Source organism: Chiloscyllium plagiosum, unplaced genomic scaffold, assembly GCF_037043375.1.
Source record: "Chiloscyllium plagiosum isolate Xiang-an unplaced genomic scaffold, Cpla_swu_hap1 HiC_scaffold_17, whole genome shotgun sequence".
Taxonomy (NCBI): Eukaryota; Metazoa; Chordata; class Chondrichthyes; order Orectolobiformes; family Hemiscylliidae; genus Chiloscyllium; species Chiloscyllium plagiosum.
The window spans coordinates 76,125,189-76,139,050 of record NW_028270155.1 but is presented as its reverse complement, the minus strand read 5'-3'; the positions used below and the strand labels follow the sequence as shown (position 1 = coordinate 76,139,050).

Below are 13,862 nucleotides of genomic sequence, written 5' to 3'. Positions count from 1 at the left end.
AAGCGCAGCAGGTCAGGCAGCATCCAAGGAACAGGAGAATCGACGTTTCGGGCATAAGCCCTTCCTGAAGAAAGGCTTATGCCTGAAACGTCGATTCTCCTGTCCCTTGGATGCTGCCTGACCTGCTGCGCTTTTCCAGCAACACATTTTCAGCTATGTACTCTGATTATGTATGAAAAGGAATGGAAATATATTATAAAAGCAAAAGCACAGCCCTCCCTGACAAGTTCTCCATATGCATTAATTTGCTCATTCCTTCAAAAGAGATAAACGAATTCAATCCCTCACTTCAATTCCAACTGGGATGTGCCAGTGGTAGAGTAATTTTCAGAAATAGCAGAAATCAAGGGTGTTAATTGTCTATGAGTTAGAGGTTAATTATAAGCTTGCACTAAATAATAACTGACACTGACTTGTGTTCACTTTGTGGCTCAGTAATGCTGCCCTTTCCTCTGATACAAAAGTCTTGGTCCAACACCCATTTCAAGACGTCATGGCTATGAAGGTAATTTCAGAACATGTCCAAACAAGTTGATTAAAAATTGTAACCAGGAGCAGACTGAAAGTGCATTTGTTGAGTATGCTTCTGTGTGTTGAAGTACACAATTATTAGGTTCTCCAGTGTTCCTTCTTCACTAAGATAAATAAAGAACTGATGAAGATTTGAAAGAAAACCAGGAATTACTGGAAAAACTCAACAGGTCTGGTAGTGTCTGTGGAGATAAAACAGAGTTAATGTTTCAGGTCCAGTGACCCTTCTTCAGAGTTTGACTTAAATTCTGAACACTGCTTTCTCTCCACAGATGCCTCCAGAACTGCTGAGTTTCTCCAGTAGTTTCTGCTTTTGTTTCTCTTCCTTACTGCCTGGTTATATGAGTTCCTACACTGGAGCAGAGGTGAGTGCTTTGGGTTTTTTGAACATAAAATCTAAACTCCCATGGTAGACATTTTCAGAAAGTAAGTTTAAATTGTTGGGCTCTGATTTGCTCAGATACTCTCAGAATCTTAATTATGACAACTTCATTCTTCCATCGGTCATAATGTGGACATCTACAGTACTCGACTAAGGGGGAAATAAGGTTTGTGCTTGGTATTGTATTTTGTGCTTAAATGCCTATAGTGCCATCAGAATGGATTGATCTTCTATGGAAGAACATATCATGGTATGTACAGATAGTTGAGAAACTTATTTATTTGTACTGAAGTATACGATAGTTCTGTTGCGATTATTGATGGAAAAATATACTCTGGATCAAATGCCTGCTTTATTTCTAAATAAATCCTGAGAAAAGTTATTTATTTCATGGAACAAATGAGCTATGTTGTGATAGAGTACAGGACACTTAATGGTTATCAGATTTTGTAACAATCCAGTTATTGGATGCAACAGAACAATTAGTGGTGTTATAACCATGTATAGTGAATCCAGGTAGATCAGAAGATGAAATTAGAACAGTAGTAATGGAGGAATAACTCTCAAGGAAATGTTCATTGATATCTTAGATGAGATTGAGTATTGTCTGATAAATTATTCAGAGAGAAGAGGCAGGGTTTTTGAAGTAACACTAAGTTAATGAAGGAGTGATGAATCTGAACATTTTTCAATCATGTAATGAATGTCTTGGTTGTAGACTCCTTTTATAGTTGTATAGTATCAGTATATGTACCTCAATGTGGCAAATTTGATTGATCAATGGATTATCTTGACCCATTGAGCAGTAATTCATTCAAATTTAAGGAATGTAAAGGTGTTACATTTGGTGATATCACCTTAAGGTCACTTACACAGCAATTCCATACAAAATATCAATATTGTAAGCACATTGGGATAAAAAATCTAGCCTGAGAGAAAGTGGGGTACCTGCAGGGCTATCTGCCCACAAGTGGCAGGTAGCTGTCCAATTAATTTTAGGGTTATTATTATTGCTGGCCAAATGGGATTGTCCACTCTATCTCCAGGTTTTCAGAGGTGGGGGAGCAGAGCGACTACCTGGGTGGTGCCTTTTGGTATCCGACAAGGGACCCAATGCTTCAGGTATGTTTGGAAACCCTTTGTACCTGTCTGGGTGCAATATGAAATCCTGTCTCATTGATTTTTTTCTTCACTTTCATTTTAAAGTTCTCTGAAAACCAGTGGGGGCTGTGTCAGGTAGCATAGAAGGCTCACTGGGTCAAATGGTCTTCCAATTGTCATGACTTCTGACCACTAAATAGCCAATTTGTGGGTGTTCCCGACATAGTACAAGCTTCAAACCTGCAGTGTAAACTGACAATGAGATCATGAAACTGCCCAGGGAGTCTCTTGCCAAGATACCAAGGCATGCTGGGTAATCTTCTGTGAAAAAAGCCACAAATCAAGCTTGATGGCAATTAGTTTTAGTAAGGTAGCTGATCCACAGTTAACCCAATCAGGACCTCTTAATCAAACCTAATGTTTCTCACCAGAATATTAGTCAAATATTAGTTACCTCAGGTACAAGAATGGAAAGGGTTAAAATTGAAAGAGTGTTATTTAGAAGGATTACTGTAATTAAAGTTGGAAAGCTCCCAATGGATGGAATCCATTGGAGGATGAACATAGGGACATACAAGTTAAGGGTAGGAGTAGGCCAGTCTGATCCTTGATCCTGCCATTAACTAAGATTATGACTGATCTGATTATTCCATGATCCAGTCTACCTGCTGGTTTACCCTTTTTACCTGCTTGCTTAACAAGAATCAATCTTCCTCTGTTTTAAAAATACCCAAAGACTTTGTTTCCACCATCTTCTCAGAAAAACAGTTCACTCTTCTGTGAGAAAAAAATTCTGCTTTAAATGATTGACTCCTTATTTTTAAACAGTGACCTCTGATTCTCCCACACAGGACACATCCTTTTCATATGCACCCTGTCCAGACCCCCTCGGGATCTTGTATGTTGCAATCAGATCATCTGTTATGGTTCTAAACTCCAGCATTCACAAGTCTAGCCTTTTGTCATAAGAAAACCTACCTATTCCATGTTTTAGTCAAGTAAACCTTCTCTGAATTATATCCAGTACATTTGCATTCTTCATTAGAGCGCAGTGCTCCAGATGTGGTCTCATCCATGCCCCATAACTGAAGCATAATACTTCCTACTTTTGTATTCAATTGCCCTCACAATAAAACATAACTTTTCTTTAGCCTTCCTAATTACTTGCTGTACTTGCATTCGAACCTTTTGTGATCCATGCACAGATACCTCTTTGTCTCAGAACTCTGCAATCTTTCACCAGTTAAATAACATACTTTTTTCTTATTCTTCTTGCCAATATGGATAACTTACATTTTCTGCATTTTACTCCATTTGCTAGATCTTTTCCCATTCACTTAACCCGACTGATTCCCTTTGAAGCCTCCTTATGTCCTCACTGCAACTTATTTTATTACCTATCTTTCTGTCATCAGTAAATTTGGAAACCATATCTTCATTCAAGTCATTTGTACAAATGTACAGGTGGCATGGTGGCTCAGTGGTTAACACTATTGCCTCACAGCACCAGGGTCCCAGGTTCTATTCCAGCCTCGGGCAACTGTCTGTGTGGAGTTTGCACATTCTCCCGTGTCTGCGTGGGTTTCCTCCGGGTGCTCCGGTTTCCTCCCACAGTCCAAAGATGTGCAGGTCAGGTGGATTGGCCGTGTTACATTGCCCATATTGTTAGGTGCATTAGTCAGAGGGAAATGGGTCTGGGTAGGTTACTGTTTGGAGGGTCGGTGTGGTCTGGCTGGGCCGAAAGGCCTGTTTTCACACGGTAGAGTATCTATCTGAAGAAAATTGTAAAAGGTTGAAGCCCCTGACTGATCCCTATGGCATACCACTCATTACATGTTGCCACCAAAAAATTACTCATTTATGCCTATTCTTTGTTTCCCATTGACCAGCCAATCTTTTATCCATGCCAATGTATTACCTGTTATACCATATGATTTTCTTTCCTGTAATAACCTGTGATGTAGCAACTTATCAAACGTTTTCTGGAAATCCTCGTACAGTAGATCCACCAGTACTTCTTTACTTAGAGTACATGTAACTTTCTCAAAAAATTCCAATAAATTGGTTAAACAAGATTTCCTTTTCACAAAACCATGCTGGCTCAGCCTGATTGCCTTTAACCTTGGTAAATGCCTTGCTATAATGTCTTTCATAATGGCTTTTAACATTTCTTCCATGAAATTAATAGGACTTGCAGTTTCTTGCTTCTGTCTCCCCCACTTTTTGAATAAAGTAACTGCATTCACTACTTTCCCAATCTAAAGGAAGCTTTCCCAAATATAGGGTGTTTGGGGGAAGAGAAGAACACATCAGCTATCTCAGTAGCTATGTCTTTCCTTGTCAGTCCATAGCTTCAACAATTTGCTTAGCTCCACTTCCCTCATGAAAGTAATTTTTTTGCATTTCCCTATTCCGTCCATTTCCGAATTTACAGCTATTTCTGAGATATTACTTGTATTCTCTAAAGTGAATTCTGAAACAAAGTACCTCTTCAATTCGTCTGCCAACTCTGTGTTTTTCATTATTTATTCCCTAGACTTAATTTCTACAGGATGATTACTCATTTTGTTAACTCATTTAATTTTTTTAAAAATTGTAAATATGTTTTATCTCTTCTAGTTCACATTTTCTTGTACTCTAAATTTTCCCTCTTCAGTAATTACTATGATTCCAGTTGGTGATCATACCAGACAGGAGAAAGTGAGGACTGCAGATGCTGGAGATCAGAGCTGAAAATGTGTTGCTGGAAAAGCGCAGCAGGTCAGGCAGCATCCAGGGAACAGGAGAATCGACGTTTCGGGCATAAGCCCTTCTTCAGGATTCCTGAAGAAGGGCTTATGCCCGAAACATCGATTCTCCTGTTCCCTGGATGCTGCCTGACGTGCTGCGCTTTTCCAGAAACACATTTTCAGATCATACCAGACAGGCCTGATCCCAGAGTGAAACCTGTTTGATAGGCCAAAAGTTATAGATGCAATACAGTTTACACTTAAAACACATTTGGACAGATACATGAATAGGAAAGGTTGAGGGGGATGTGGACCAAACAAAGGCAAGTGGGATGAGTTGAGTTTGGGAAGCTTGGTTAGCATCAACAGTTGGACCAAAGGGTCTGTTTCCAAGTTGTACAACTCTATGACTAATTTGGCTACCATGGTGTTCCATCATTGAACATTTTCATACAAGAAACTACAAAAGTATTTTTAACAAAGAAGTATCAAAGTTTATTACACACAAAAAGGGAAATACACCATTTTACATGATATAAGTAGTATTTGAAATGGTTTTACGATAAATAATCGAAATAAGGATTCAACTCTTTTACTTTTACAACAACCTTACAGACACATGAACCTCAGTGAATGCTCACCATGTTTCCACATTAAAGATTTTTGTTCAGTTGACATGGGTATAACTGTTTTTTTTTCAGCAAACCTCTACATGCGCTCAATGCTATCTTCATTCATTTATTCCTCTTCATGAGATACTTAAACAAAGTGCTAATGTTACTTCTTAATATAGATTTCTTAAACACCTCTTCCATAGTATTCTGTTTCTGCAGCTTTCTCCTCCTGGTAATAAGTCCTCAGGACTGCTTGTCTCATCAAATTACTTTGAAAACTGCTAAGGTAACAGCACCTTGATGCCAAAGATCTGTTCTGTCTGACAGAAACCTGTACATACAATAAATAAAGCTTCTTTCTTAAAAAAAACTAGGTTCTGCTTATTTCTGCCTCTGTCTCTCAATGTCATAGGGCACCTTGCTGCTCAACAATAGCCCTGCTTTTTCTCCTTTCTACTCTTTGTTTCCTAAAGCATCAAAATACTCAGCTCAATGAGTTTTAAAAGCCCAATTTAAATGCAAGTAAACTAATTTCCAGACACGTAGGGACCACTCCGAACTCAAAAATGAAGTGTTTCTTTTCATAACCTACATAAAATAGAAATACAATTTTGATTTAAAGGTATTCTCTCTCGAATTCAAGTTTCCAATAAGTAATACCCATGAACTTTCATCATATTCATTTTTAGTATTTCTTTGTTGGTTTTCATATTTTGTTCGATTTTCTCGCCACTTTGGTGCAATTATGTGCCTTTTCTTTTAAATAGATAATCTCTTTTTAATTAACTAGTGATGATGGATTCTCTACTCAGAATTTTGCTTACTCATTGGAATGTATCCATTCTGTATATTCTAAGATATTATCTTAAATGCATGTATTTAAGAAATCTATGTTAAAAAGTTAGCATTAGCACTTTGTTTAAGGTTCTCATGAAGAGACATGAATGAAAGAAGATAGCATTGAGTGAACGTAGAGGCTTGCTGGAAATAAACCAATTTCATATACCCATGTCAACTGAATAAGGAGCAATTCCATTGACCTATCCCTCATCCCCATTTGCCAGTTCATTTTAGCTGGCTAGAGTCATATGACACAGAAACAGGCTCTTTGGTCCAAAATATCAAAGCCAACCAAGCTTTCCAAACTAAACAAGTCCCATTTGCCTGCGTTTGGCCCATATCCCTCTAAGGAGGAGAAAGTGAGGTCTGCAGATGCTGGAGATCAAAGTTGAAACTTTATTGCTGGAACAGCACAGCAGGTCAGGCAGCATCCAGGGAACAGGAGATTCGACGTTTCGGGCACAGGCCCTTCTTCAGGAATCCCTCTAAACCTTTCCTATTAATGTACCTATCCAAATGCCTTTGAAAAGTTGTAACTGTACCTGCATCTACCACTTCCTTTGGTAGTTCATTCCAGATATCCTCTGTGTGAACATGTTTGCCATCATCATTGTCTTTATTTATGTTTAAAATAAGAGTTTGGTACCCACTCCAACTGTCCCTCCAACTGAATGTGAAATTCAATAACATTACAGTTCCTTCTGCCTAACAGAACCTTTACTGTGAGATAACTAATTAATTCTAACACAATGTATATTGTGTAACCTAGTATAACCTGCTGTATAACCAGAACATACTGTCCTAAGAAACTATCCTAAACATTGTGAATTTCTAATCCAGGCTACTTTTGCTCACCTGATTTTTCCAATCTACATGTAGACTAAAATTTCCACGATATTGCCATACATATCTGATGAGCTCTTGTAATTGCTTCTTTCATACTTTACCCTACCATGTGGTTACTGTTAGGATGCCTGTACAACACTCCCATATGCCACTTCTTGCATCTACCCTTTCTCATCCCTACCCAAACCACCTCTACATGTTGGTTTCCTGAATGTGGGCCATTTCTTATGACTGTGTGAATACCATCCTTAATTAACCCCACCACCTTTTCCTAGTGCCCTGTGCTGCCTTAATGTCATGCATCTTTCAATATTCAGGTCACAATTCATGTCATAATTTGATGACTAGCTCCTCTTGCTGGCTATGCAAAACATTTTTTCTTGTCATGTCTACGTTATTGGTGACTACAGGGATAACTATGACTGAATCTCCCCTCCCAACTCTAAGTTTCTCTCCACCCGTTGGCACCGGACAAGCAGCACAGACTTCTAAACTAATGCTCTTTTCTGCAGAGAATGGTGCAAATCCCCTTTACTAATCGGTCCCCTGTTTATGCGATATTCCATTTTGCTATCCCCCCACTTGAACAACTTCCATAAAGCCATCATCAGTTAGCTCGCCCATCCTGCAGCCCTCACCCTCATACAAACACACTGAAAAAACCACTGAAGGGAGAAAATTGTGGAGATATTGGTCATAATCCCCCCGATCATACTTGGATACAGAGTGGATGCAATTTGAATGTGGTGTGCTGCAGTGTGGGAAGCCAAGAAAATAATTGCTGCAGCAGAAAACTATTTGCAAGAGTGAATTTCTTGAAATTAAAGAAGGTACATTTTATACCACTATATTACTACTAAATATATTACCATTCGGTTCACATGTTACCTGGGCAGGTAAGGTACCATCATTTTTGAGGACAACAGGCAGCTTCTCTGTTCGACCTAACAGTAGACGTGAGTAGATTAGCAGTGGGTTCCCTTTCTTATTGCGCAGCATAGGCTGCAGGACGTTGATCCGGGGCAGGTTCCCATCTCCAATGATATCAAATACCAAGGACTTTGACTTAGGAACACTGGAAAACAAAAGATGAGAAAGGAATGCAGTCTTCCCTAAGAAAATAGTACAAAGCTATAGTAAATTCAGATATTTAATCTGTGGATATACAACTCCATTCATTCTGAAATGCTAATCTTGCAAACACTTGTAAAAATAATTGGATTTTTACTTTGTATAGTTAGATTTTGCAATTTCTCCTTTTTTTAAAACTTACAGGTCCATTGTTTTATGTATGGCAGCATCGACCCACACCCTCACCTGGGCCAATATTTCTTGTGTGTGTGCAGATAGTGGGAGCAAGTTAGATTAATGACAGATCCTGCACTGCTGCAGAATTGTGCCTGTATCAGACACAACTTTTACCTTTTCCCAATCTAGGATATGAGCCATTATGCTCATTTGTAAATCACCAGGACCTTTGCAGGTCAGTTCAGGAAGCAAACTGTTGAGTGTGTGGTGCTGGAAAAGCACAGCAGGTCAGGCAGCATCCCAGGAACAGGAGAATTGACGTTTCGGCAGAAGCCCTTCATCAGGAATGGCGGGCACTGAGGAAGGAGATGTGGTTGTGGTAGCGAGTCTGCTTCAGGACGTGGCTGAAAAATTTCAGGGCTGGGGGGGGGGGGTGCAATGAGTGAGGGACTCACTCAGATCCTTGTGTAGAGAGGAGGCAAACTTCTTCAAAGTAGGCATCCTTGGAAGATGAAGGATGAAGGACTTATGTCCGAAACGTCGATTCTCCTGCTCCTGGGATGCTGCCTGACCTGCTGTGCTTTCCCGGTACCCCAGACTCGACTCTGATCTCCAGAATCTGCAGTCCTCACTTTCTCCTAATTCCTATGGAGTCTGTTATGTCAGTGATTCCACAGGGTCCTCATATGCCACTCCCATCCACTCTGCAGAAATGGCTGCCCAGGCCAATAGATTTAGATGAGGCTACAAATAGGTACCACCACTCATAAAACAAGAGATTTAAAAAGGTGCCAATTCCAACAAAAACAGGAAAGAGAAATCTCAAGCAAGAATTTAAACATTGGTTCTGTCCTCATTTATGAATCAAGCCACAAAGTAAATACCAGCCCACTCTGGCAGTAAGTTCAACATTCACAATATTGTCTGTGAAGAAAGCTTTCACAATTTGTTTCCTTTGATCTGACTTTTGTTTTATGCCCCTTGATATGAACTCACCTGCAAGTGAAAACAATTTCTGTACATCTACTCTATCAAATGCTTTCATACTTTTAAATCTTCTGAAGGCTCCTCTTGGTCTCTTCTTTTCTGGTATCAGCCAGCTCTAAGGTTCCTGGTTACAGTAACTATCACTGTGGGAACATTCACTTCTGGCTCAATATCTTTATCTGTTGTATGATGACCAGAACTGCGCAGGGGCAGGGACTGCACTGTGAAATTGACCCACGTATGATTCTTTTGATGAAGGCAGCATGCAAACTTTGAGTAGTCTGCTCTTTTGATGGAATGTAATCCAGTAATAAGTAACCACATGCAGTTAGTTAGTAGCATGCCCCACAGAAGGCCCAAATTTACGTGAGGTGAGAAACTCTTAAAGGGGTGCATCAGCGTAGGTGGAGCAGGTACACAATGCGTCTGGGTAAGAGCTTCCAACCTGTCAGAGAGTAACAAATAGGACTGTCAGGGATGGGGTGTAGCCGGGGTATGCTCTGTGCATAATGTCTTTGAGACGTATGGGAAAAGGAGATTGTGGATGCTGTTTTTTACAATCAATGTCATTTAGTAGAATGTCTCATCCCCAAACATTTCAAACAATCACCCATACAAAGCTTGACTATTGATGTGAATGGTGCTAGATCCTTTCTGCAAGCCTAAAGTCTCACTCCCTCCCTGCCCATGAGGCAGTGACAGTGGAGAAGACACACTATCCTCCTCCTTTGGAGCATATCTTTCTTAAAGAGGTCTGAAATATGTGTTTTGTCGAGGTTCATTCAAAATCCAAAGTAGCAAACTACTGCATCCACATCTTGGAGCTGTTTGTTTTATCAGAACTTTTGAAGTGTGAATTAATTCCTTCAGCACCTGCCATAACTTTACCTGTAGACTTACATCATGCTATCAGTCACTAAACGCTTCTGCAGAGGCAGCTACAGCCAGTAAATATCAATCAGCAGATAACCTGAAAGTAGTTGCTGCGGGCGAACTTGTGTTCAACTGTCTGTATTCGAAAGGTGTTAGCTGCAGCTGTGAGCTCAAATAGGCAGTGTCAAACCAGTATTTCACACTGACTGACATTATGATCTGTCCATTCTGAAGACTTCAGGCATATGCTGTCAGTGCAAGGGAACAGCCAATAGCACTGGACACACGTGCATCAGATGTGTTTGCACCTTCCAGATCCAATATTGGAACAAAAATAGTACCCAGAATTTACATAATCAAATTTCACTTGAGTAATGGGAATCCTAGTTTTATCTCTTGCATTTTAAATGTAATTTTGCTGAAGAATTGTTGCTTTTTTTATTGTCCTTTCTCTTTATTTAGAGTGTCATACAGTTTTTTGACATCCCTTTATTCCTGGTCATGTCGAATGTCATTGTATCATTTTTATTTTTATTCATTTGCGGGATGTTGGTGTCGCTGGCTGGCCAGTGTTTACTGCCCACTCTTGGTGGTGGACATTGAAATCTCCCAGCAGAGTACACTTTGTGCCTCTGTCATCCTCAGTGTTTCCTCCATTATGAGGGAGAACTGATTTATCAGCTGAGGGAGGGCAGTTGCCCTTGAGAAGGTGGTGATGAGCTGCCTTCTTGAACTGCTGCAGTTCAACTGCTGTGGGTTGACCATTAGAGCGGGGATTCCAGGATGTTGACCCATCAATAGTGGAAGAACAGCGATATACTTCCAAGTTAGGATGATGAGTGGCTTGCAGGGGAACTTGAAGGTGGTGGTGTTCCCATGTACCTGCTACCCTTGTCCTTCCAGATGAAAGTAGCCATGGGTTTGGAAGGTGCTGTCTGGAGATCTTTCGTGAATATCTGCAATGCCTCTTCCAGATAGTACACCCTGCTGTTACTGACTATCAATGCTAGAAGGAATGGATGCTTGTGGGTGTAGTGTGAAGCAAGCAGCTGCTTTGTCCTGGATGGTTAAGCTTCTTGAGTGTTGTTGGAGCTGCACCCATCCAGACAAGTGGGGAGTATTCCATTACACTTCTGACTTGTGCCTTGTAGACAATGGACAGGCTTTGGGGAATTAGAAGGTGAGTTCCTTGTTGCAGTATTCCTAGCCTCTGCTCGTGTAGCTACTGTGCCTGTGTGGCAAAGTTCAGTTGAGTTTCTGATCAACAGTGACCCCCAGAATGTTGATATTGGGGGATTCAGAGATGATAACACCATTGAATGTCAAGGGGCAGTGGTTACAATGTCCCTTATTGGTGATGATCAGAGCCTGGCATTTGTGTGGCACAAATGTTACTTGCCACTAAGCCTAGTTATAGTCCAGATCTTGTTGCATTTGAATGTGGTCTGCTTCTGTATCTGAGGAGTCACAAATGGTGCTCCATTGCACAATCATCAGCAAACATCCCCACTGCTGACTTATGATGATGGGAAGGTCATTGATAAAGCAGCTGAAGCTGATTGGGCCGAGGACACTAACCTGAGGGACTTCTGCAGAAATGTGCCAGAGCTGAAATGACTGTGTCAACAACCATGAATATTTTCCTGTGTGCCAGGTATGTCTTCAACCAGTGTAGAGTTGGCTTCTGACCCATTGATTCCAGCTTTGCTCGAGCTCCATGCTGCCACACTCAGGCGAATGCACCTTTGATGTCAAGGGCTGTCACTCTCATCTCACCTCTGGAATTCAGCTTTGTCCATGTTTGAACCAAGGCTGTAATGAGGTCAGGAGCTGAGTGGTCCTTGCAGAACCCAAACTGAGCATCACTGAGGGGTACTGTTTAATAGCAGTATTGATGACACCTCCCATCACTTTACTGATGATCAAGGCTGGATTGATGGACTGGTAATTGACTGGGTTGGATTTGTCCTGCTTCTTATGTACAGAACATACCTGGGCAATTTTCCACATTGTTGGGCAGATGCCAGTGTTGTAATTAGATTGGAAGAGCTGATCAAAGGGAGAGCAAGTTCTGGAGCATAAGCCTTCAGTAATGTTGCCGGAATGTTGTCAGGGCCCATAGCCCTCACAGTGTCCAGCATCTAGAACTGTTTCTTGATATCACATGGAGTGAATCAAATTGGGTGAAGACTGATATGGGGACCACTAGAGGAGACCGAGATGAATCATCCAATCGGCACTTCGAACTGAAGATTTCTTCTAATGCTTTAGCTTTATCTTTTGCACTTCCACCACTGAGGATGGGGATTGTGTATTGTTTAATTATCCACCATTATTCATGAGTGGATGTGGCAGGACTGCAGAACTTCGAGCTGATCTGTTGGTTGGGGGACCGCTTAGCTCTGTCTATCACTTGCTGCTTAAACTGTTTAGCACACAAGTAGCCTGTTTGGTAGCTTCACCAGGGTGACAGTTGATTTTCAGGCATTCCTGGTGCTGCTCCTGGCATGCCCTCCTGCACTCTTCATTGAACCAAGGTTGTTCCCCTGGCTTGATGGTAATGATTGCGTGGGGGATAAACCAGGCCATGAAGTTGTAGGTTGTGCTGGAGTACATTTCTGCTGTTGGTGATGGCCCACAATACCTCATGGATGCCCAGTCTTGAGCTGATAGACCTGTTTAAGTCTGTCCAATTTAGCACAGTGATAGTGCTACACAACACAATGGAGAGTACTCTCAATGTGAAGGCAGGACTTCGTACCACAAGGACTGTGCGGTCGTCACTCTTACTGATACTGTCATGGACAGATGCTTCTGCAGCTGGCAGATTAGTAAGGATGAGGTCAAGTATTTTCCCTCTTGTTGGTTCCCTCACTACCTGTTGCACAGCCAGTCTAGTAGCTATGTCCTTTAGAACCCAACCACTTTGAACAGTAGTACTGCTGCACAGCCACTTAGAATCAGAATCTCTACAGTATGGAAACAGGCCCTTTGGCCCAACAAGTCCACACCGAATATCCGAAGAGTATCCCACCCTGACCCATTCCTCTATATTTACCCGACTAATGCACCTAACCTATACATTCCTGAGCACTATGGGCAATGTAGCATGGGCAATTCACCTAATCTGCACATCTTTAGATTGTAGGAGGAAACAGGAGCACCAGAGGAAACCCACGCAGACACAGGGAGAATGTGCAAACTCCACACACTCTTGGAGGTCGACATTGAAATCCCTCACCCAGAATACATTTTGTACCCTTGTCATCCTAAGTGGTTCCTCTTAGTGGTTCCTCCTAGGGAGGATGATATATGGTAATCAGCAGAATGATTCCTTGCCCTGAACATTAGCTGAGTTTTTCGATTAATAGTCTAGCAACAAGGCCACCAGGTCATTGTGACCCCTTGTGTTACTGTATTTTCAGAGGCCTCCTGACTGTGGTACTAGAGTTGGCATCAATGTGTTTGCATTCTGCAGCTGAATATCATGATTCCTTTTTTAAACAATTTTTTTTTTGTTCAGGTACCTGTATAAGCCAAGCGTCTGCTCTATATTCCTCTACAGGGAAGACAATGGAGGATGTGAACGTTCAATGTGTAGTACTGTAAATTTATCTGCAGACTTCCCTGAAAGCAAGAAGCTGTTTTTTCTCACTGAAACTTTCCTTTTTTGGGTTTGCATGTTATTTCAGCTCAAAATGCACAGTACTA

At 41.1% G+C, this 13,862-nt stretch overlaps 1 protein-coding gene across 1 annotated transcript in view; it reads right to left on the bottom strand.

Moving 5' to 3' along the window:
- hydin (HYDIN axonemal central pair apparatus protein) overlaps nt 1-13,862 on the bottom strand; it is a 905,740-nt gene that overhangs the window by 156,741 nt on the left and 735,137 nt on the right. The window contains exon 62 of the mRNA XM_043707374.2: nt 7,932-8,118. Coding sequence (XP_043563309.2) covers nt 7,932-8,118 — 187 coding nt within the window. The remainder of the gene's footprint in view (nt 1-7,931; nt 8,119-13,862) is intronic.